This window comes from Eumetopias jubatus, unplaced genomic scaffold (genome assembly GCF_037043125.1).
Source record: "Eumetopias jubatus isolate StellerSeaLion01/CBP00866 unplaced genomic scaffold, mEumJub1_p1.0 scaffold_1, whole genome shotgun sequence".
NCBI lineage: Eukaryota > Metazoa > Chordata > Mammalia > Carnivora > Otariidae > Eumetopias > Eumetopias jubatus.
In genome coordinates, this window is record NW_028274807.1 from 180,197,926 (window position 1) to 180,221,212 (window position 23,287).

General features: G+C 40.6%; 1 protein-coding gene across 6 annotated transcripts in view; it reads left to right on the forward strand.

The window, feature by feature from the left end:
- The window catches only part of FOXP1 (forkhead box P1), a 489,745-nt gene that overhangs the window by 410,463 nt on the left and 55,995 nt on the right, over positions 1-23,287 (forward strand). For all 6 annotated transcript variants that reach the window (XM_028101748.2, XM_028101750.2, XM_028101749.2 and 3 more), the window contains one exon: positions 21,600-21,704. In XM_028101748.2, the coding sequence (XP_027957549.1) occupies positions 21,600-21,704 (105 nt within the window). The remainder of the gene's footprint in view (positions 1-21,599; positions 21,705-23,287) is intronic.

Below are 23,287 nucleotides of genomic sequence, written 5' to 3' on the forward strand. Positions count from 1 at the left end.
TAAAAACAGGCTGAATTTTCCAGTTACATATGCAAAGAAGAAGCAGCTATGAAATTATATGCCACTCCTTAGTATCTTGGATCTCTCAGTTTATATTACCGGGTAGGTTCCTAGTTGTGGCTGAATTAAAATTCTGGTTAGCCTGTTTTAGCTGAATGTAGTGAACAAGACAATTGAGCACCTTAGGTTAAAGATAATTCAAAAGTTAGAAACTTAGAGAATTGATCATTAAAAATTCACTTACTGGTTAGCCAGCTTTGTGTACATATACTTATAATGAGGTTTTATCTGGTTTTACCTGAGGATTTATTTATTTTTTATTTTTTTTTAAAGATTTTATTTATTTATTAGAGAGAGAGAATGAGAGATAGAGAGCACGAGAGGGAAGACGGTCAGAGGGAGAAGCAGACTCCCCGCTGAGCAGGGAGCCCAATGTGGGACTCGATCCCGGGACTCCAGGATCATGACCTGAGCCGAAGGCAGTCGTTTAACCAACTGAGCCACCCAGGCGCCCTACCTGAGGATTTATTTTGAAATCATCAATGTGATAGCCTGTTTAAGTAGTGGAAAAATGGTAAAAAAGAGATCACTATAAAAATGTTCTCACTGACTTGACGTTTGTCACAGGGGTCCCTTGGAGAGGTTTCGTCCCTTACCAGTGCATTTGTGAAATACGTAACTTTGCAGACTCTGTCGATTTCAGTGTCCCGTTCCTTCCCTCGCCCCGTTCTTCCAGAGCAGTATCTGAACAAGCCAGAGCCTCTGCCACACTGAATAATAATCTAGCCCTTCAAACTCAATCTTAGGTGAACAGCTTACGAATTCTTCCTCAAAGGATTCAGGAATGCTCCATGTGAAGCTGTGTTGGCAAAAGGCAGTATCCTAAGAGTTTTTGTGTTTTTAAAGTAGTGAGAGGTCTCCCAGTCTCACCTAGGCTGCGTGTTTCTGTGCGTTTGGAAACCCCCCTCTTCCCCACCCTTGCCCCCATGCATTTTGCGGGCTCCTGTGAGCAGCGCTGTAGCAGCAGCTCTGGGGTTTGGTGAGCTGCAATCTGTTAAGGAGATAAATAATGTGCTTGGCACGACACTCCTACTCTCCTCTTTAATTTGTCTTACACAAGGAAAATTATAATTAAATCATTCAGGGTAAACCCTTGAGTGTAGAGAAGGGAAAGAACACACTTCGGTAAAGATTGCCAATAGAAACCCACTTCCCTGTTGCGCAGGGTAGAGACATTTATCAGTATTCAGCACTATTACGAGAGGAACGGCCCATGTGATTTGTGAGGCGGATGCCAACGCTCAAATCAAGGCTTGTTAAGATCCTGTCCCTGTGCAGTCACGGCCATTCAGCATCATTAGAATTCAGTACTGGCGCCGTGCTTCGTGCTTTGATTTTCTTCCGGCAATTTAATAATGTTTATTGTGCTGATTATATTTAAGTTCATTGGTGCAGTAAACATACCTCGGTTGCCAGTGCCTGAGAGAAGCATGGTGAAGGTGAAGTTCAGTGGGCAGAAGCTGAAGGGGTAGCAGGAGTGTTCTCGTCTCCCACTGCCAGTTTATTCCCCAGGACCCAGGGAGCCGTAACATCGTAGACAAATAGATAAGATAAAACTCAGACCTGGGTTACCTGTGAACACGAAGCTATCATCTTGTTCCCTTTCCCTTGTCTGACTCTCTTGCTTTAGGAAATTTCAAGTTTTGGTGTGGGTAAACAAAATCAACGGAATGCAAATGAAACATTTATTAAAATGCTAAATTTAGTAAAGCCCTTTGAGCTTCTTGGATCAAAGCAGCTATGTAAATACAAATAGCAATTACTACTTAAGTAATTGCCTGAATTAAAATTCTAAATATCCGATTATATTATGGTGCACTAGGGAAAGGGAAGGGAGCTCACGCATCCTCAGTTCTTTCTCTGTGCCAAGCACTGGCTACACTCTTGTTTTTGGAGTGATGTCTCATTTTATCCTCGTGACTGCTGGGAAGCAGTAGGGGTTATTATACCCATTTTACAGACAAGGAAATTGAGTCATAGAGACTAAAGAACTGACCTGTGGTCACAGAACTGGTTAGTGGCGTGTCCAAGAATCAAATGCAAGCCTGTCTCTTAACTTTGTAATACAGCGTTTAGAGTTTTCATTTGGCCTAGAAGTGACTATTTAATTAAGATAAATTGAAAGCAGTGTTCCTAAAATAAAGCTTAATTTAAATCCAACAAAACATGCATTTACTTCACCTACTGTGTGCACATCAGCACATTTTATTTTTATTTTTTTTTTTTAAGATTTCATTTATTTATTTGACAGAGAGAGACACAGCGGGAGAGGGAACACCAGCAGGAGGAGTGGGAGAGGGAGAAGCAGGCTTCCCGCTGAGCAGGGAGCCCGATGTGGGACTCGATCCCAGGACCCTAGGCAGATGCTTAACGACTGAGCCACCCAGGCGCCCACATTAGCACATTTTAAAGGAAAATAGCAGACTTCCTTCTTTTAAGGTGGATACTGGTATTGGGCCTTCCAAGAAGGAAGGGGGGGCAGATGGGATTTGCAGAATGTACATCACTTACTGTCTGAAACAGCACATAAAGAACAAAAATGAACCCCAAGCCAGCTTTACACACAGGCAAATGTCAGATAAGCCTCCCTCCGTCCCTTCTAGACCTCGTAGATCTCGCGCTTCCACATGGAACACCTCCTCTCGTCTTTATCCTATTTTTCCTGCCCTCCGTAGTCCGTATGAGAGACACTCCTCTTCTCTGACCCTTCCCAGCTTTTTGCTTTCAGTTCAGCCACCACGAGTAGATGTTTGCTAACTTGAGCATGTCTCAGTTTCAAAGCTCTCCTAAAGGCGTGTTTCAAGACTTCCTTAAGCATCTGGTGGAAGAGGTTTCTTTGAACTCTGGAAGGATCATGGCAGTCCGTTGGTCAGGGTCCATTGGTCAGTGTCAGTTGCTCAGCCTCCTCTCCCCTAGAGGCTGCCCTCCTGTTCTGAGAATCAGGGTGGCCCACATCAGGCCCCCACCCTGCGAGGTCTAACCTGTGCTCTGTCCACTCCCAGTGTTTCTTCCTGCCTTCTGCGCCTTTGCTGACACAGCTCCGGGTATTCCGATGGCCTGCATCGTCGTGTCCCGTGTCATGCCCCCCCACAGTGAGCAGCTGCCTGCGAATGACTCCTGAAGGTTTTTGCTTGGCTAGTGCACTTTCAGACATTTTCACTTGATTCACAGTCTCTGTTTTTGATTTGTGGCCTCTTGACATATTGCCATGTATTTGACTACGTAACAATAACATTTGTGTTTCCCGCCCCACTACTTTCCAAAGGCAAGGAACTCTGAAACGTGGATGCGCCTGGCGTTTCATTTTCTTTTTCTTTCTTTCTTTCTTTCTTTCTTTTTTTTCTTTCTCTTCTTTTCTTTCTTTTCTTTCTTTCTTCCTTTCTTTCTTTCTTTCTTTCTTTCTTTCTCTTCTTTCTTTCTTTCTTTCTTTCTTTCTTTCTTTCTTTCTTTCCTTCCTTCCTTCCTTCCTTCCTTCCTTCCTTCCTTCCTTCCTTCCTTTTTTCCTTTCTTGTACTAAATTCTGTGTTGATGAGTAAATATTGGTGTTCTTGGTTGACTTGCTAAAATTCTAGAAGTTTGTTTTCAGAACCATTCTAGTGGTACGTGCCTTTAACTGTTGCGTGTTTTCATATTCATATTTCAGGCCTGTTGAGCCAGAAATGTACGCAGTAAGCTCTAGGTCACATTACTCTGAACAGCTCTTCCTCATTTCAGCTGTTTTTGTTTTGTTTTTGAAACTCAGATGCTTTCTTCTGTATCTCTCTTTATTTGAAGCGCTTGAACAAACGAGCCACCCCCAATCTTGATGTCCCGTTAGAGTGTTCTGGAGAACCTGTAGCCAAATTGTCGCAAATTGTCTTCAGAATTGTTACTGCTACTTCTGCTAGTATGTGCTAAGGCAATTGATCTGTAACATAAGTCAGTAAATTACAGCCTACTAGCTAGATCTGGCCCACTGCTCATTTTGTAAATAAAGTTTTTTGGAACACAGCAATGATCATTCATTTATGCATTGTCTGTTGAATAGCTGCTTTCATGCTACAATGGCTGGCTTAAGCACTTGCACCAGAAACCATATGGCCCACAATGACTAAAATATTTACTGTCTGGCCATTTACAGAAAATAATTTGCCAACTCCTGATCTTAGCTATAAGAGCAGTGTTTCTCAGATTTCCTGATGATATTCTCACAGGTATTTGTTAGAATATGCAGCTTCCTAGCCCTCTGTCATGAAGAATTGGATTATACTGGCCTAAGATGGGGTGCAGGAATTTGTGTTTGTCACATATGCCCTATATTCTTGATACTCAACAGCTGCAGGACAGCGACTTTGGCATTACCTGGGAGGAGCTTGTTAGAAATTCAGGGTCTTTGGTCCTTCCCCAGACCTGCTGAATCAGGGTCTTCCTTTTAACCAGATCCCCCCCAGGGCTCTCTCAGGTTTGAGGAGCAATGCTGGTGGCCTGTTCAGTTCACCTGGGTTTTGGCAGTCTTGGAAAGGGCAGAGTTTTCCCCCTAAAATTTGATTGTCATCCCAGACATTATTCAGTCCACAAAGCTCATGGCTTACCACTCTTGTGTGAGCCTACAGAGTAAAGGTAGGCTGGAAGGGATCAGTACCTGACATAGGATGGTGACGGTAATGCAGCTAATATTTATTGAACTATTACTTTGTGCAGAACACATGACGTGAAGGATTCGACATAAGCCTTGATACTGATTTTCCCACTTAATCCTAACTGTAGCCCTGTAGGGTACAATGTCTTCTTTGTACAGGTGGTGTTTGAGGGCCCAGAACAATTTTATAATTTGCACAAGCCACATAGCTAGTTAGGGACCAGGCAGGGACTGGAACCAGAGTCTCTCTGACCCTCAAGTCCTTGTAATGACTGTTCCGAGTTGGTGGTTCCCAAGTGTGCTCTTCATCAGAACCACCTTGGCTTTACCCCAGACTCCTGGATGATAGTCTCCAGGGGGTAAAGCTTAGAGATCAGGAGGAGGCCATAACCTTCAAGGGTGGGAGCCTGGGGCCAGACATGTCTGTTGAGCCATAATTGGAGAGAGGCTTCAGAGGTTCATAGCTGGCTGTTCTCCTACCTTGCCTCATCTTTTTGCAGGGAGGCACATCAGGTGCCTAGCAGTGGAGAATGTAAAGAACAGTCTGGGCATGGCCAGTCAGGTATTATAAGCAACCTGAAAGGGACTTAGATGTAGCCAGTTGCCGAGGCCTGAAATACAGGTGCTTCTGAGCCCCAAAGTAGACTCTTGGCAGCGACAGCTGTCCCTTGTCTGTAAGTATGGACTGTGTAGGGCAGGAACATTTCTGCCTCGATCAGAAAGAAACACCAGGGTCTAGTCGATATTTTGTAGCACAGACATGCTGCTGGGTATTTTGTGACCATCATGCCTGGAAGAGCTGCAGTCCATGGCTTAAAACCAGTTGCTTCTGGGTCTTGGAAGTGGGGAAGAAAGGTTCTCTCAGGGAGGCGTGGCACGGTGATCATGTCCTGTCATTCATATGCAGGGTAGGGGGAGGGAGAAAAATCTTTAAAATATTGGCATGCCGTGAGGGATAGGTTTATGGATTTTCTTGACTGTTCACTCTGTATGGTGATTAAAAGAAAAAAAACTCAGCCATTATTCTCTAACAGCTGTTGTATCTTATCTCAATAAAGTGCCTTTTACCATAACACACCATCATTAGACTCTATAAATCTTTTTCTGTTTATTGTTTTTAAATGACACGTGCTTTCCAATAAAATGGTATCACTGGTCTAGGGAGATACATTCCTTTTAGAAGTTTCTCCTAAATTGGGTTGGTTTTAATTTTTTTTTCTTGGGATATCATACAATGTGAATCTTGATCATGGGCTATTTCATGTCTAATGTGCCCAGTTTCCGCCGCAAAATAATATCTGAGCCCGCACCTTCTCTCATCATGTAGGATAGACATTCTTTTCTGAGGAGTGGCTCCTGCTAATAGGGTTTGTTGTTTTTTTTTTTTTTTCACCAGATCCCTTTGTTGGCACCCAACCATTTTACAGGTGTTTACCCTTGTGTGGTAGGGCCTGTGGCCCTTCCTCCCAAATACATATTAGCTTTCTTAACATTGATCTTACGCCAAGGGTGTGAAGGAAGATGTACGGCAGCAGAACCATGAGGACCAATCCGGGGGGAGCTCTGACAGCATCGTCCCTTGTACTGGGTTTCACCCCTCACCCTGTAAAAGTGTCTTGCTGAAACGCACACTCTACAACTTGGATTCGTGAACAGAAGGACTTCCTTGGGTGGGCACTGGATCCATCCAAAAGTGGAAAGGGAAGCCAGGGACCTACAGAAGGCCTCGTGACTTGGAAAAGTCCTAGGGTTCTTCTGTTCTCCTCTCCTCTCAATGACAAGTAGGAATCTCACGGTTTTCAGCCAGTGACGGGGGCCACAGGAATGGGGAACCTATGCAGGAGGCTTAAAGGAAAGGCACGTTCTTTTTCAAGATTTGTTGAGCTGGTGGCGCCCCGGCGCCTGGCTCGCCTGGGTAATGCAAATGAGCGCGTTACACATGTAGTGCCGTCCTAAGCGGCTGTGTGCTCCCCCCTTTGTAATCAGCCAGGGCCTAAGTATATTATAAAGTATATTCTCCTCATTAAAACAATAGCGGAGGCTCACAAAGGGAAATTGTTAATATGTGTTCCAGCTTGTCATTTCTGCCTGTGTGAATAAAGAAGATAACCGTTCCTTTGGGAAACTATTTCGGGAATTGAGCAACAGATAGGCTAGCCAGAGAATTCTCTTAACTGTAATTTTCCTTTTTGTTTGTACTCAAAAATCACATCCTGATGGGCTCTTCGGTGCCTCTGCACAGACAGAGCACAATTACCACAGCCCAGGTGGTGGTAATATGGGACAGTCCCCTGGGCACGTGTCGCCCAGTGTTGTACAGCTTGTTCAGTATCTCCGTCCATATGGCAATCCGCACCATTCACAGAAAGGCGTCAGGGCTGTGCCTGGTGGGTACTGTGGTCAATGTAGTGTGAAGGGAAGGCTCCCGCTCCCAGCGGCCTCTGTGGTACTGTTTGTCTTATGGTAGAGCTGAGTGACAACGTGCCTACTCACCACACACACCCTCAACTAAGATATTCCAGAAGAATATATATATTTGCCAGTTTCCTTCCCTCTACTCTCCTCTCCCCAACCCCCACCCCCTTCATTTTCCAAAACGGATGGTTAACTCCGCAGGTCTAATTCAGGTGCGTGAAACATACCTGGTTTATAGAAAGTCAGTTAAAAGACACACACACACACACACACACACACACACACACACACACACACACACACACACACACACACTTTTCTGGGTGGTTGTTCATGGATTAACTCAACTTCAAGAATGCATGCCTGTACTAGAATGCTTCTATAAACTCTGGCTTTTGTTGTCTTTTTTTTTTTTTTAATGCATTTTACGTTGTGAAGACGGTTTTCATTGTACAGTTTGGATGGTCGGGCTAGTGGTTTTGGTTTTTACGTCTTAAAATGAGAAAGGGGAAAAGGAAAAGAAAAATGATTATCAGACTCAGAAATCTGAGAGTAAAACATTCCCTGGAGGCGTTAGAACTGAAAAGGGAGAACCAAGGAAACAGAGATTTCCCAGCGAGTAAGGTGAAAATAGGAATGCTTTAAAAGGCACTTTGGGAAATTTACCAGAAGGCAAAGCATTCTCCATTTATATACCTAAATGTTGTTCCACTTTTGTATAACTATTTGTATTCTTGTTTGGTAAACAAACAGACCCCCATAGCAACTGTAGCTGTTGATATTTATACTACCTGTAAGACTTCCCTAAACAGACAGACGTACTTTTATGACCTTCAAATTTCATTCCTTTTATAGTCTTCAAGGAAGTCAGACTAATGGCAGGTTGACTTCCTTCCTTCTTTCCTTCCTTCCCTTCTTCCCTCCCTTTTTTTAATACTTTGAAATCTATCTTTGAAGGATCTCTTCTTTGTGTATATTTTACATCTTGGCTGTGAATGTTGAGTTTGAAGGTATATTATGACAGAAGGAAAGAAAAACCTAAAGTGTTTGTGTAAATGATGTGGTGTTTGCTTTCAAGAGCGGCCTTTGAGTCATCTAGTGGAATTTTAGGTTATACATCCGAAAGGCTAAAACTCCACTGAAAGTATTACTATGGACCTTAGAATTGGACAGACATCTGCAGCTATGTCTCTACTTCTTATACGTGAACTATTGATGGGAACATTCTTGTACATATGAGCCCCAGTATTCAACTTCCATTTTTCCGTATGAGTCATATTTATGACAAGAACAAGAAGTCTCGTTTTGTTAAAGATCAGTGTAAGCAATAAATGGCAGTTTACTTTAATTAGAAAAAAAATGACACCAAGAGCTGGGATAATCCAGTGGTGTTTGAATAAATTAGAAGATTGTACAGGCAAAAATAAAAAGAAACTTGACAAGGATAAATGGGAAGTTGTCCAGGATTCAACAAAAATGTGTTCATGAGCGGTGGATGGTACTAACGTGCATGCATTCGTTCAGCAGAACTTACCAAACCCCAAGCCTGGTGCCAAGTGTCCTAGGCTCCGGGGCATGCAGCTGTGAGCTTGACAAAGTCTGTCCTCATGGAGCTGACATTACAGTAGAAGTAGAACAAACAAATAATTACATAATAAAAAGAAAGAAGTTCTGAACAAAACAATAAAGCAGGGAAGGGAGAAGAGTGAGTCTGGCAAAGCCTCTGTGAGGAAGTGACCTTTGAACAGATGGAAAGAAGTGACAGAACAGCCCTCTAGGCTTAGGATACAGCAGAAGCAGAGGCCTTGAGTCAGGGGCAGAAAGAACATGTTTTGCTGGACCATGGCCTGTACCTCATTTAGTGTGGGGGCGGCTGTGTTTAGTGGTGATAGGTGTGGACTCTGAAGCCGGACTGCCTGCATTCCAATAACAGGCTGCCCACTGAAGTGACTTAATGTTGGTGTGGTGTGCTCACTTGTCCATCTGTGAAATGGGCATGACACCAGGCTCTGGCACATAGGTGCTCAGTAAATATTAACAAGCACAGTTAATTATTGTTAAAGTCATTTATTCATTCAAACAGCATTTGTCGGGTATTTATTATATACTAACTATATAGGTTCAGGGGCTTAATAGAGGACTACAACCTAGTTCTGCCCCTTAAGGAGCTCACAGTCTAATCAGAGAGACATACAGGGAAGGAGACGCTTGCAACACAGTGTAATAAATGCAGTGACATGAATATATACAAAATGTGACACAGTGTCTGATTTGTTTAAAATGAGCACTAGTGGAGTATTTCCACCCCCCAAAGTGCAGCAGGTGAAATTTTTGAATACAGTGAGCTCCATGAAGGAAGGGTCCCTGTCTCTTGTTGATTGCTCCCTGTGTCTTGTTGATTGCTGCCTCCCGATCAGCCAGCATAACCAGCCTGGTATGATAGGTGCAAAATTTCATTGCAGAGACTAGCTGACATGTGCAGAAGAAGGAGAACTAAGGGAATAGTAAAGATTAAGAACCCATTGCAGTAGTTCTAAATTTGCTACCCCTTGGCCACAGATGCTGTAGGAGCACCTGGTTAGTCTTGTTGATGCTTACAGATGCTCCAAACACGGGAGAAGAGCTGGGTTTCGCATAAGAGTACTCAACCGTGAGCTCGCATCAGAATCATTTGGAGGACTGGCTAACCTGCGAACTGCCAGACCCCAGTCCTAGTACTTCTGATTCAGTAACTTGGGGTAGGGCCGAAGCAATTGCATCTCCGCTAAGTTCCCAGGGGCCATGCTCTGAGAAGCGCTGTTTCCCTACCATCCTTATGCTGTGGCCTTCTTCCCCTGCTACCACTCAAAGTGACAGAGAAGTGATGTGGAGAAAGAGAAAAATTCTTAAGACTATGACCCAGTATAAACTATGTTATGGAACAGAATTTTTTTTTTAATTTCTTAATATCAGCCTTTAGATTATTTGTAAGCACTCTTGTTTGTTTTTCTAATTTATTTTATTTTATTTTATTTATGCCTGAAGATGCCTTTTGTGCTTCAGCTGTCTGCTTGCTCTCATTCTCTTGTAGCCGTTGAGCTCCTACTGATACTGTAAGGCCCACATCAGATATTACAGCATTTTATGTCCCAGCCATCTGTTCAATTCTCTTTCTCTCCCAGTGGAGAATTGGGTACAACTCTTTAAGTGAGGAAGAGAACAGCCAACGACTTCTGATTGTATTTGGTTATTCACTCTATCATTATTATAGATTTTGAATATATATCCTTACTAAGTGTGATTTTAACCAAGTATATACGTGTCTAATATATTACCTATATTATAAAAATTAGAGGCTAAGGGTGAGAAAGATATATACATACACATGTGTATGTTCTTACAGAAGTCCTGTTATCTTAACACGTGCATACAGAGACTATAATATTATCTTACCACTCACCCATGGGTCTTCTTATGAATCCCAAGTTAGAGACTCTGATCTAGGAACCTAGCACAATGCTTATCACAAGTTCAGTGTTTACTTAAAACCTGCACAACTGAAGGTAGAGGAAGAGTTTAATCCGGTGAACATTAATGAAGCATCTTGTCCTATAGAGAAGTAACAATAATTCCGTAACGTACGGGATCGTTCCGAGGAAACATAAATGCAAGAGCCTGATGGGTTCTCAGCCGATTTGTATCCTTAGTCACTCGTCCCCCCATCTCCTGCTTGTGTGTCTGGGCCTCACACTTCACTTACGTGATTCTTCAGGTTCTGGAGTATAATTGTGCTGGCTTCCATAGAGTATTCTAGAGGAAGGACTAAGAAGAATTAGTATTGAACTTTTATGTTCTTTCGTTTTCTTGGGTACCGTTGGTGCCTCTAACATATGGACACATTCCACATAGACCTCGTGAGTCACCAGTGCAAACACGCTTGCATTGACATAATAAGAATGCCTGCCTAATGGTGTTAATAATTTTTGGATTAGTGGTCCCTATGTCTGTATTGACACAGTTGCTCACAGCCACTCTTTGGAAAGCATTCTGTTTTCTTAACGAGATCCCAATGTTAATGCTGCCAGTGGTAGACTCTCGTAAACTCAGGATAGCCCTTAGTGGCATAAGAAACAAAAGCTGGACTTCTGCCTTTTCCTGGTTTTTTTTTTTTTCCTTTTATTTATTACTTCACTCATCACCATGCACACATAGGCATTTTGCTTTTGTCATCACCTGCTCGCTGTTTGTGATCAGTTGCTCTCAGATTCTCAAGCTCTCATTCTCTGCTCCGTTGTCCTGCTGGGGCACATACTCCTGGCGTCTGGGAACCAAGATGGCACGTTTTGCCCAGTAGAGCTGAAAAAGGAGATGGGGCAGATAGGTGATGTGGATGGTGAAGAAAGGAACTGCTGATCTCATGCCCCCCAACCCCAGGTTCTTACCATAGGTAAAGCAGCTTGCAGATGAGATGCTCCTAGATCCCATGTGATATATTTAAGTCCCAGAAGCATTGGATGTAATGCACTCTGTGGGTTTTGTCTCATAAGTCCAGGAAGACCCCGAGGCTCTTCCTTCCCCACTGGAAATTCAAATTAAAAGTGTGTCTTCAGTGACTTGCCGCTGGTTCATTGTTAACTCAGGAGGTTAATCCAGGTAGGGACTGAATCTCGTTGTAGAATACATCACGCACTTTTGGTTTCCCAAACCTCAGTCATCTGAGTTTGTGTCCCATGATTGTGAGCTTTGTCATATCTACTTATATTATGATTTATATTCTCTTTAAATCAAGTCATTTTTAAATAAAGTCAAATAGGCCTCATCCTAAGAAATGATACTACAGGTTGGAGATACTACATATATTTTTATCTAATAGAAATTAAAATAAATCTGCCAGTTTTATGCAGAGTACAGAAAAAAACTCTGCATTCTTGCTCAGACATTGTATGGGCCACCGTTAAGTGCATGCATGTCCTATATTGGGATATTTTGGTCAGATTCCCTCTTTTCGCCGAAGAGAGGGACCTTGACTGAATATGGTACTATGCCAAGTGGATTGAAACCCTGTTTCCATTGTTTGTTTACCCTAGTTTCCTGGAAAAGCCCAAAACTACCACTTACCTTCCTAAAAACTTAATTCAAGATCCTACTTAAACATACATCTTGTACTTCCAGGCTCATGGGGTACCAACCAGACTTAGAAGACGCCTAAGGCAGATGTTGAGTTTGGGCACAGTGAGGTTTTGAGTTGTCACATTTACCGATTCACCCATGTATGCCAGGGCATTCCTGATCGGTGTAATACCTGGCAAGCATCATTCTCTGGTGAAATCACTCCCCATGTTTGTGCTCACGTGAAATTGGTGTTTGTTCTGCAGTAGCAAGGAAATAGTCTTCCCCATGCTAACTTCCTTCAGTCGTACCTGTTCTGTTACTTTAAATCTTAAAAAGCCTTGCATAGTCATTCTTATGTAACTTTTTTTTCCCCTTGCATTACAGAGTATCCTGTAAGAAATACAGGGTTCCCTCTCTGTAATGGCCCTCCAAAAAAAGCCATCCAACAGCTTTTTTTTTTTCTTTTAAATGAGTTTACAACTATTGTTTGGTGAGGTTGCCCAGGGCCACCCCTTTCCATATTTATCCATCCCTACCTTGTTATTCAACCCACAGTGAGTAGGACACCCCATGAGCGTTCCTTTAATAAAGCACAGTCATTTTTAGGTCAGATGCAGAACAGGGAACTCTCGAGGCACTTAGTACTCAAGTTGTGGTCCTTGGACCACCACCATCGGCGTCACACATGAGCTTTGCAGATGCGCACAGTCTTGCGCCCTGACCCAGAGCTACTACTAAAGTAGAACCTGCATGTTAAAAAGATCTCCCAGTGATTTATATCCATAATAAAATTTGAGAAGCATTACTCTAAGAAGAGCAGTGGAAGAGGAAGGTTGTGTTTCCATACCCTTGCATACAAATACCATCTTTTAAGCCTGGTCAGCAGTGACTTTGAATCAGTCTCCCACCACGTCCCATTTTTGCCACATCTGCATGTACCTGTTAACTACTTATTAATATTTTTCTTAAAATTGAGTGACTTAAATAGATTTCATGTAAAATGTAACACTGAGAAGTCATGAATCTGATGTCTTGGTCAAATTTTTTTTCTAGTACACGTGAACATGAATTCGTAACTACGAAAGTGAGGATATTTGTATATCACACTCACCCCACGCACTGCTTTACTGGGCCATGCCCTGAGGGCCATTACAGAGAGGGAACCTTGTATTTCTTACAGGATACTCTGTAATGCAAGGGAGAAAAAAAAAATCCCCTGGACCTAAGGAGTTAAAAGCTTTTACTTCAGATATAAAGTTAGTTAAGGTAGCCCTCACATCTCAAGCCACAATATTGAGAGCAGATAATAAATCTCTATCATTGTTTAAAAGCACAAATCTGGCTCTTAATAGACTAATTCACAGTCTCTCCAATTGCAAGTTTTACTCATGAATATCGTATCACAAGGGAATGTGAAATCCTCTAATTAAACATGATTTGAAAAGCAGCAGAAAATTGAGATGATGAGCGTTCTGGGGAAGAGGAGAGTCAAGGATTCACCGCATGAGAGAGTGAAAGAGAAGTGTGTGTGTGTGTGTGTGTGTGTGTGTGTGTGTGTGTGTGTGTGTGTGTGTGTGTTTTCCAGTTGGTGGAGACTTCATCTTCACTCACTCTAGGCTGGACTCTGTCATAGGCTTTTTTGTCAGGTACCCTTGTCTTTGTGGTAAGATTGTAGAACTGATGACCAATGTACTTTCAGAAAACTGATGAATAAACACGTAGGATGGCGTATTTCTGTAATGAGTGAAAAGCAAAATGAAGGCAGTATGCTAGAAATGCAACATCTGAGCCGTCTCCCAGCTTTCAATGGGAAATGAGAAGCCCGCCTGCTTCTTGAAGTGTTTTCAGTGAAAGTTAAAGGAGAAAGGTCATTTTTACAAAGCTATCAGGAAAAAGGATGCCGTACTCACATCCTCATTGCCCCTGTTCCCACATATCATTTGTGCGTTTGTAGGCAGGTGTAAGACCTTTTCCTCCTGATACTGCAGTGTAACCCATGAAGAAACTTGACCTGTCATTTTATTTTCTGCAAGAGACTTTGACTTCCAGCTGGTTTGGAGGAGATATACAATGGTAGGAAAGACGTCAGAAGAATAAACTCTAAAATGGAAAATTGTGGTAGAGATTTAAGTCATCATCTCTTTTGCTATTGTTCATCTGCATTACTCTGTATTATAAGGGCCACTGTGACAGAATTCCAAAGCCAACTCACCTTGTTTGGTGTCCATGAAATTGACTTGTTGTATATATCATAAATAGATCCATTTGTTTGTGAACATTTAATATAAAACATCTGAAGTCACCATATCTTCTGTTATCACTTCATCACTAGAAATTGAACTCATACTCCTGTCTTCCAACCTGAGAAATCCCTGATCTGGTACTTAAAGTGTCACTGAAAGTAGGATGTGGTAGCAAAATAGAAGGCAGGGAAATAGGATAAGAACTAAAAAGTGATGTAGAAAAAGAGAGAAAGTGGGATCCTTTCTGTGTAAGTTGTCATTAAAGAATTAAAGAAAAGAAGAAGCTTTAAAATAGTGGCTTTCGTTGATAACTTATGTGATTATGATCAGTTTAGTGTAAGGTGCTTTCTATTAGGTAGTCATGAAACTGTGTTAAGAGGACACCTTTCTGGAAACCTGAGGTATCTGGGGTTGTTGGAGGCTTTGACAAGGGGTGAGCAGTCCCTTGCCACCCAGCCAGAATCATGGGCTGTTCCAGATCTGGGAGGGGAGATTCTGTGACTAACAGTGTTAATGGAGTGGACATAAGGAAGCACGTGCACATGGACATGAAACCAAAGAACTGGAAAAAAGACAGACAAGGAGAGACTTGAGCTGTAGGGAGGCACCGTGGCAGTTTGGTAGAGAACTGGTCTTTATCATTAGTATCCTGGGTGCCTGTCTTAGGGTTAGCTTTCCATTAATGCTCGCTGGTTGAATGAAAGGCCAAATGGTTGTGGGGGGGGGGGGGAAGAGAGTGACCAATGGGGAAGAGAGGGAGGCAGAACTGCTTCTAAGCAAAGGCGGCAGGAAGGGGATTAGTTGTGCTTTTTGGTATATTTGTAGGGGGGTGGGGAGTGGTGTAGAAGGGAAATGCTTCCTGCTTCACAGCAGCAGTAATGATGCCGTTAGTCCTTATTGGAAGGGATAGACCTCCTTCATTCCTTTAACCAGTAATCACTGAACACCTCCTCCTTATTCATCTTGTCAGTAACAAGATGTATCATTTTTGCCTACTCCCTATCCATGTGCAGAATCCATGTGCAAAATGTAGCAAAAGCGAATTTAATGTTCCATTGGGTTTTTTTTTTTTTGGTTTTTGTTGTTGTTGTTGTTGTTCAGTTGGTTTTTGACAAAGGTGCCAAGACAATTCATTTAGGATAGAACAGAATAATCTTTTCATCAAATGGTGCTGTGACAACATGCAAAATAATGAGGTTCAATGTCTTCCTCACACCATATACAAAAATCAACTCAAAATGAATGTGAGAGCTAGCGCTCTCAGAAGAAAACATGGGAATAAATCTTCATTACGTTCGATTTGTCAGTGGGTTATTAGATGTGACATCAGAATCATATAGAACCACAAGAAAAATAGGTACGTTGGACTTTGTCAAAATTAGAGACGTGTGCTTCAGAACACACCATCAAACTGAAAAGACAATCCACAAGATGGGAATAAATATTTGTAAATCATATGTCTGATAAGAAACTAACATGCAGAAAATATTTTTAAAAAATTCTTGCTGTGCAACAATAAAATGATAACCCAGTTTTTTAAAAAGTGGATGAAGAATTTGAACAGTCATTTCTCTTAAGATATATAAATGGGTAAGCGCATGAAAAGATGCACAACATCATTAAACATTAAATAAATACAAATCAGAAACACAAAAAGGTACCACCTTATATCTACCAAGATGGCCAAAATAAACACGTATAGCAGGTGTTGGCAAGTATGTGGAGAAATTGTAACCCTCAAACAATCCTGGTCAGAATATAAGGTAGTGTAGCTGCTTTCAAAATTGGTCTGGCATTTCCTCAAAATGTTAACCATAGATTTTCCACATGACCTGCCAATTCTCCCCTTAGACATAGACCCCAAAGAATTGAGAACATAAATTCAATCATGTACATGGACATGCATTCTCATATCACCACTCTTCACAATAGCTAGAATGTGGAAACAGCCCAAATGTCCATCAGTGGATGAATGGATTTTTTTTTTTAAAGTGTTTTTCTGTATATCCAGTGGAATACTATTCAGCTGTAAAAAAAAAAAAAAAAGAAAAAAAAGACGTACTAACACATGCTACAGTGAGGATGAACCTCTGAAACATTATGCTAAGTGGAAGAAGGCAGACACAAAAAAAGCACATCTTGTATGATACTATTTATTTTTTTTAATTTTTTTTAAATTTTTTGTATGATACTATTTATATGAAATATCCAGAATAAGTATATGTCTAGAAACAGAAGACTAGTGGTTAGAAGAAGCTGAAGGTTGGGAAGAGATGAGGAGTGGTTGTTAATGGGTAGATGATTCCTTTATGGTGTGACAGAAATGTTCTAAAATTATATGTGATGTGGTTATACAGCTCTGAACATATTCAAAACCATTGGCTTATACATGTGAAAAGAGTGAATCGTATGGTGCATGAATCGCTCAATAACATTTAAAAAGAAAAACCTATTCCACCTTTTTGAGTGATTGGAGAATGACCAACGGTCTTTCATAACTCAGTTTATGAAATAACATGCCGGTGAAATAATACACAATTTATAATTTGGGGTTAATTCGGGGGAAGCATGGGGGAGAGAAGCTATAAACCTGATGCACACAGATGTAGACTTTTGTTACAGACGAATCAGAAATTTTGAGAGGAAGAAAACAGAGCACTCTTGGAAAAGGGAAAACACACAAGTTGGGGGATACCCCAAAGACGACCGTGAGAACTTGGGTCAGGGCACCAGAAAAGCTGAGAATGCACCTTGAAGAGAAAGGAAAACTGCCCTTAACTTGGCAGGAAATGTCTTGGGGTCCAGCGTCATGTCTGTTGACTTCGTCTCCTTCAAAGATTATTCTCCTCTTGGTTACACCAGAGAAAATTAACTTTATAGGACTAGTAGGGACACTAAAGAGTAGGGGCTGAAATGAGAAATTGTTCTTAGCTGTGCAGCAGGTGAGTTGAATGATCCAGTTTCAAGTTGTCATTAAGAAGTGAACTTGGAAGGAAATTGTGAAGAGTCACCACTGAGGAACCATCGCCATCATATAAAATCTTCTCAGAGGCTGAAGTCTGTATCAAAGTTATGGCTCCGGCTGATATACTCTGACATAAGAAGAGTAAATTTCCCTTCTTTTACCTTTTGGCACATCCCGAAAGGGAGTCAGAATATAAATGTCTGTTCTGCTGTTCTGATGACACAGAAATGCTCCCATTCAGAAGTATAACTGGTATACCATACAGCGCGACTGAAAGGCCAGAAGCAGGACTCAGCCACACGCACCATGGGCTCTGCTCTGCCCCTCTCAGGGCAAATGGCAGTCTCAATATTGGGTCCTGAGTAGCACTTGATTCTTTCATGTGTGCCTATATATGTGCATGTTCATACATATATATGAAAAAAATAATTGCACAGCAAAACACTTCTGCAGTGTACAACATAAAAACTTCAAAAGTGATATGGTGAAAATTTTGTTTCTTCATCACCCCTGACAATTAACTATGATTCTTTATGTGTTTGTCCAGAGATACTCTATCAAGGCACCACCGCCAGCCTATTCCTTTTCCTGCCATAACCAAGCACTTTATTTCAGACCACTGTGTATTTAAAAGTATCCAATTATAGTTACTGGCCATGCGGGTCAGGGAGGCTGGAACCAGTGGTCCTGCATGCTGAGATGCATCAAAGCCTTATTAAAAATGTTTGGATCCCCATGAAGCCCTGCTTATATCTAAGTTTACCAGGAGATTTAGGTAGGAATGGGGTTGAATGGGCTTCATCTTTTAGGAAATCTGGAGTGCGGATAAAAGAAATAAAGATTTCAGAGCTTCAGGTTCTGCACCTGCTCGTGGTCATCATTAACCATCTTTACTTGGAATGCACATCAGGTGGAACGCCAGTCTGGCTGTAAATTGCAGCAAGCTCTCTTAGATGGGAATGTGGAATGTCCCTCGCTGTACGCTTGCAGGGCCGTTTCCTGCGGGGCCTGAAGAAATGTACCTGTGAGATGCAAAAAATAAATGAAATCAAACTGTTCGATTATATATTAAACAGGAAAAACAACAATGGCATTTATAGTTTCCATTTTTGTAAACTAGTAAGACATTAGAAGAAAAATGTAGCACAATAACGTACTAGACGTTAACAGTGTTATCTAGGGCGGGGTTATTAGGTGTGGGATGAGGGCAGGATGGCATGAGGAATGGACTTTCTTCAGTAGCCAACTCAGTGTTATGTGAACTTTTTTTTTTTAAGATTTTATTATTTATTTGACACAGAGAGACAATGAGAGAGAACACAAGCAGGGGGAGTGGGAGAGGGAGAAGCAGGCTTCCGGCGGAGCAGGGAGCCTGATGCGGGGCTCGATCCCAGGACCCTGGGATCATGACCTCAGCCACCGAGGCGCGCCCCGTATTATGTGAACTTACTAAAATAAGAGCATATCTTAATTTCATAATAAATATGGTTTTAATGTACAGTTAAGTTTTCAAGAGGTCTTCTGAGTATGTAACTATGTATATGTGTATGAGGACTTTGTTTCTTTAGACTTCAGGTGCCCCATGGTTGTCTTTCTAAGGCCTTAGTGAACTGTCCTCTGTCCGTACTTTGAAATAAGGATACCAAGTTGATCAAAAAATAAATTCTTAGAGCAGAGTAGTTTTTATTCAAGCCACAGGGCCTTCACAGACAAGTTAACCAAAAAGCAGAGGGATTGGGTGGGGGAGACGGATGGCAGAGTCCATGTTAAATCATGTATATTTTATTTCTAGTCATAAATCCCTCTAGTGAAGACATACCATTTTCTTTCATACTTTTCAGAACACTCTGCAGTTAACAACAACAAAAAAGCACGATAGAACAACGCTTTGCTGTTTTTAACTAAGGGTATTAATTTTATATCTTAACTAGTTGAGGCATTTGGTTTCCAACTTAAAGGATCACACAAAGTATGTATAATGGCTAAGAATGCACTCGGCACGTAGCATCTCTCGAGGGCAACTTGATAGAATATTCATAGTGAATTTTAAAACTTAGTACTCATTAACTGACTATCCCATTTCTCTGAATGTGTCTTGTAAAAATCAGTTATATACTGGAATGTTTAACCTGGTAAATTTTATTTTTAACATTATTCATAAACGTCTGAAACATAAAGGGAATCTCAGTGTCCAAAATGGATGGTTAGACAAATTTCGGTATGTAACTAGGGCCAAGATGATTTATGATGAGCTGTTAGCTTCAGTAAATAAAGTTTTGAAGACAGTTGATAGCATGAGAAATTATTTAATAACAAAATTATGTTAAATATAAAAGGATGATATAAATCTTCATACCTTAATTTGTCAAAATGTGTATTATATGTTTTTTATATAGACTAAAGTTGGTAAAGAAAATAGGGTTTTTTTTTTCTTTCTAAGCAATTGGTAGGAATAGCTTTCTTTTTAAATGATTTCCTTCCCTCAGAATAACTAAAAATTCTAGTCCTTAGGAGGATTACTTTAATTTCAAATATTGTCAGTAATCATTTGAAATTCTGTTTTGGTACCATATCTCTTTTTTCTGTATTGAGATGTAATTGACATATAGTGTGTGTTAAGTCGTACAGCATAATGACTTGATTTACTGGTGTCATGACCGTGAACCAAAATAGTTTCACTAGCATCCATCATCTTATGTAATTGATTTTAGTCTTTAAAAAACCCAAAAATGAACTTGGATTGGCAGTAATTCTTTCCTTTGGTCCAATGGACTTTTCCTTCTTCACTGCTTAGAGAATATCCTTTTGTCATTGGGCTTTATAGTTCTCACTACAGAGCTACCTTCGTTCACTCGTGTTAGTCTTTTCTCTCATGGGGACACCTTTTTGAGTTAGACTTCTGTAATTTTTTTCTGGTTCCCAGATGTATTTTCTGTTTTAAGGCAGAGAAGCTTGTCATTATTTTCAAGTTATGTTAGATTTCCAGCGTAATTATTTAAAAGCTATAGAGAGACCTATTGATCCTTGATAAGGTGTAGTTCTGCACACGTGTGTGTTTACTCCTACTGCTCCTTAGTTTAACTGTTCATAACATGCCCTCTGTGGATTCATTATGTTATAAGTCAGGGACAAGTGGCGTTTGTATATGTCTGCTCTGTGAACGTGAATCGGTAGATGATATATGAATACACATCCTGGTGGTAATATAAAATAGAAGTCACGCGTGCATGCATGCATGTGTGTAGTCATGATTGAGGTTCAAAGTCACAGAGAAGCAGTGGAGTAAGTTGCAAAATAGCCCTTTCCTTGAAGGGAATGCGCTTGAGTACGAAACAGAACTCTGTGTTAGTTTTACATTTCTATTTGATGCAATATAAGGTTATGGAAACGACTGGAAAAATAACTTCTCTGAAAGAAGTCCGGATGCAGAAATCTAATAGAGAAAATATTTGAGAATATGGTTCATCAGCGAGTGCAACAGATATACTTCCCCAAGCACCACATGGCGTGGATCAAAGCATCCCATGACTTGGATCCTTGTGGTCAAATCATTATGTATTGATTGGAACCCCACTGGAGGATTAACCCCTTTTGTTCATGCCAAGTTTTTTCTCACTCTTGGTGTCTATAATTTTAGGGATATAATCTTCCTGCAGTTATTAGTGTCTCTTAAAGCTAATCATCTACTTGGATATATTTGTCTTTCTAAATTATTTCATTGCTCTATTCTTTGCTTGATAAAATTAATTTATGAAACGATCATACAATTATGTGAAAGCAGTTTTTTGGTGGAAGAGAGGAGGAAAATGTATAATATTCTGGGTAGAGAACAGCAAGAGAATCTCAAAATCAAGTACAGATTTTATCATTTTCATTATGTAGATTAAATGATAAATTCTAGCTTTTTAAAGAATCCTTCACAGCCTGAGTGTGGAGAGCTTTGCCTCTAACAAAAGCCTGTCAAACACTTTTCATATATGGTGGTCACATTGCTAACATTGGACTATTCACATTTTGGAATTTAACTCTTGCTTTTAAATAACAATTTGGAAATAGTAAATTCATGGGGAAAAAGACCCTTGGTTCCTTCATGTCCACTTTCAGCCATGTGGGTTCCTCTTGCCTTTTAAGTCTGGGGGGATGGATCTTGGCAACATATTCATTCTCTTGTCCTTTTGTGTGTGTGTGTGTGTGTTTTTTTTTTCAGTTTGTCCCATGAGGAGCATCCCCATAGTCATCCTCTCTATGGACATGGTGTATGCAAGTGGCCAGGCTGTGAAGCAGTTTGTGAAGATTTCCAATCATTCCTAAAGTAAGAATGATTTTATATTGCCTTTTTCTTTTACATAGCCATCACCTCCCGCTGCTCATGCTTTTCCTCATAAAATGCCTTTTTGATGGAGGGTTTCATACCACCATTTTGAGGATGGACTCTAAATCATGAGGTCTAGTGTATTGTCATAGGAATAGTTACAGAATCTGCCGAGGATTGAGTGTAAAGGGCAAACGAGGTATAACCAAGGACAGTTTTGATGCTGTTCGTAAGGGTCTGTGTTTAACCATTTTCTCAGAATGACAGTGATTAAATGAAAATTCTCCCAGTATTAAATTTGCAGTAATTTAGTTTTCGCTTTTATTCATGTGTCTGCATACTGAATCACTGACCTACTAACTCTGATTTTTTAAAACTGCTGTCAGTTACTGGCCAGTGGTAGCTTGGTGATTGGGCCTCTTTGTTTTTTCTGCAAATGACCTTATAAACTCAAGAAATGGGTGCCAAGGAAATGCTACCACCTTGCTTCTTACCTTTCCATATTGGCGCTGGCTTTAGCTCGGATTCTTGTCCTTTTGGAGAGAATGGAGTAACTTTAATTTCTACAATTAAAGTATGACTGAAACTTGGGTTGCTCCATTTGAATCTGTAATGCTGTTAAAGTATCTCTGTAAATAAACGATACATGAATCCTCTCCTAGTTGAAGTGAAAGGTTTCTGCACTACATCTTATGATTTCCCATTCCTTACAGTTATTACCTTGTCTTTTAATAAAATTTAGACTAAACCACCCTGTGTTATGGACACCCCCATAAATTTATTGTGATAGTATCATTGAATCATTGACAGACGGACCGAATATAATAATACATTATACTTAGTATGTTTACATATCATGCAGTAATCCATTGTATGCGCACATATCACTCCTTTAAATCTGGCTTCATGATGGCTTACAAATTGGGTTTTTGGGGGTCTTTCCTTCTGTCTTTTCTCTCTCATTCAAGCCTCTAGAACTAGAAGCAGGCTGATTTATGTGCAGTTTTCTGGCTTAGTGTGGTCTTTATATTGTTAAAGCAATCTCTCTATTTAGCTTTACGGACCTGGATACAAATATTATAAGAACCTACCGTTAAAGGTACATCCAGTGTTACCTGAAAGGAGCTTTGGTGAATATCGCTTTTTAATTAATGAAGCCTATGAATCTATTTCAGAGCTTCCCAGCTTTATTAAGTTTACTTGAAAAGCATGAGGTGGTCATTAGAAACTTAAGTACTAAATTTTTTTAAAAAGAGATGCCTGAAATTTGTTTTAAGTATCAACGTTCAAGAACAGTGATACTTCGGAGTAAGCAAAAGCCCTTTACAATTTTTATGATTCAAGTTAGTGTTATTGGGCTTTGTTCTCTTATAAATCACTCATTATAAATCATTGTTTTGTTGTTGCCTAGTTGTATTTAGATAATGAGAGAAAAAGACCTTGGCAGAAGCCACTTTCAAATTCTGATTTCACCTTCTGCACCAGTGCTAGCTTTGATGAAAGTATGGGTGCTAATTTCGCTCATCTGTAGAATGGCTGATAACCATCGGTAAATAAGATTTATTTTCATAAAGTCTCTAGAA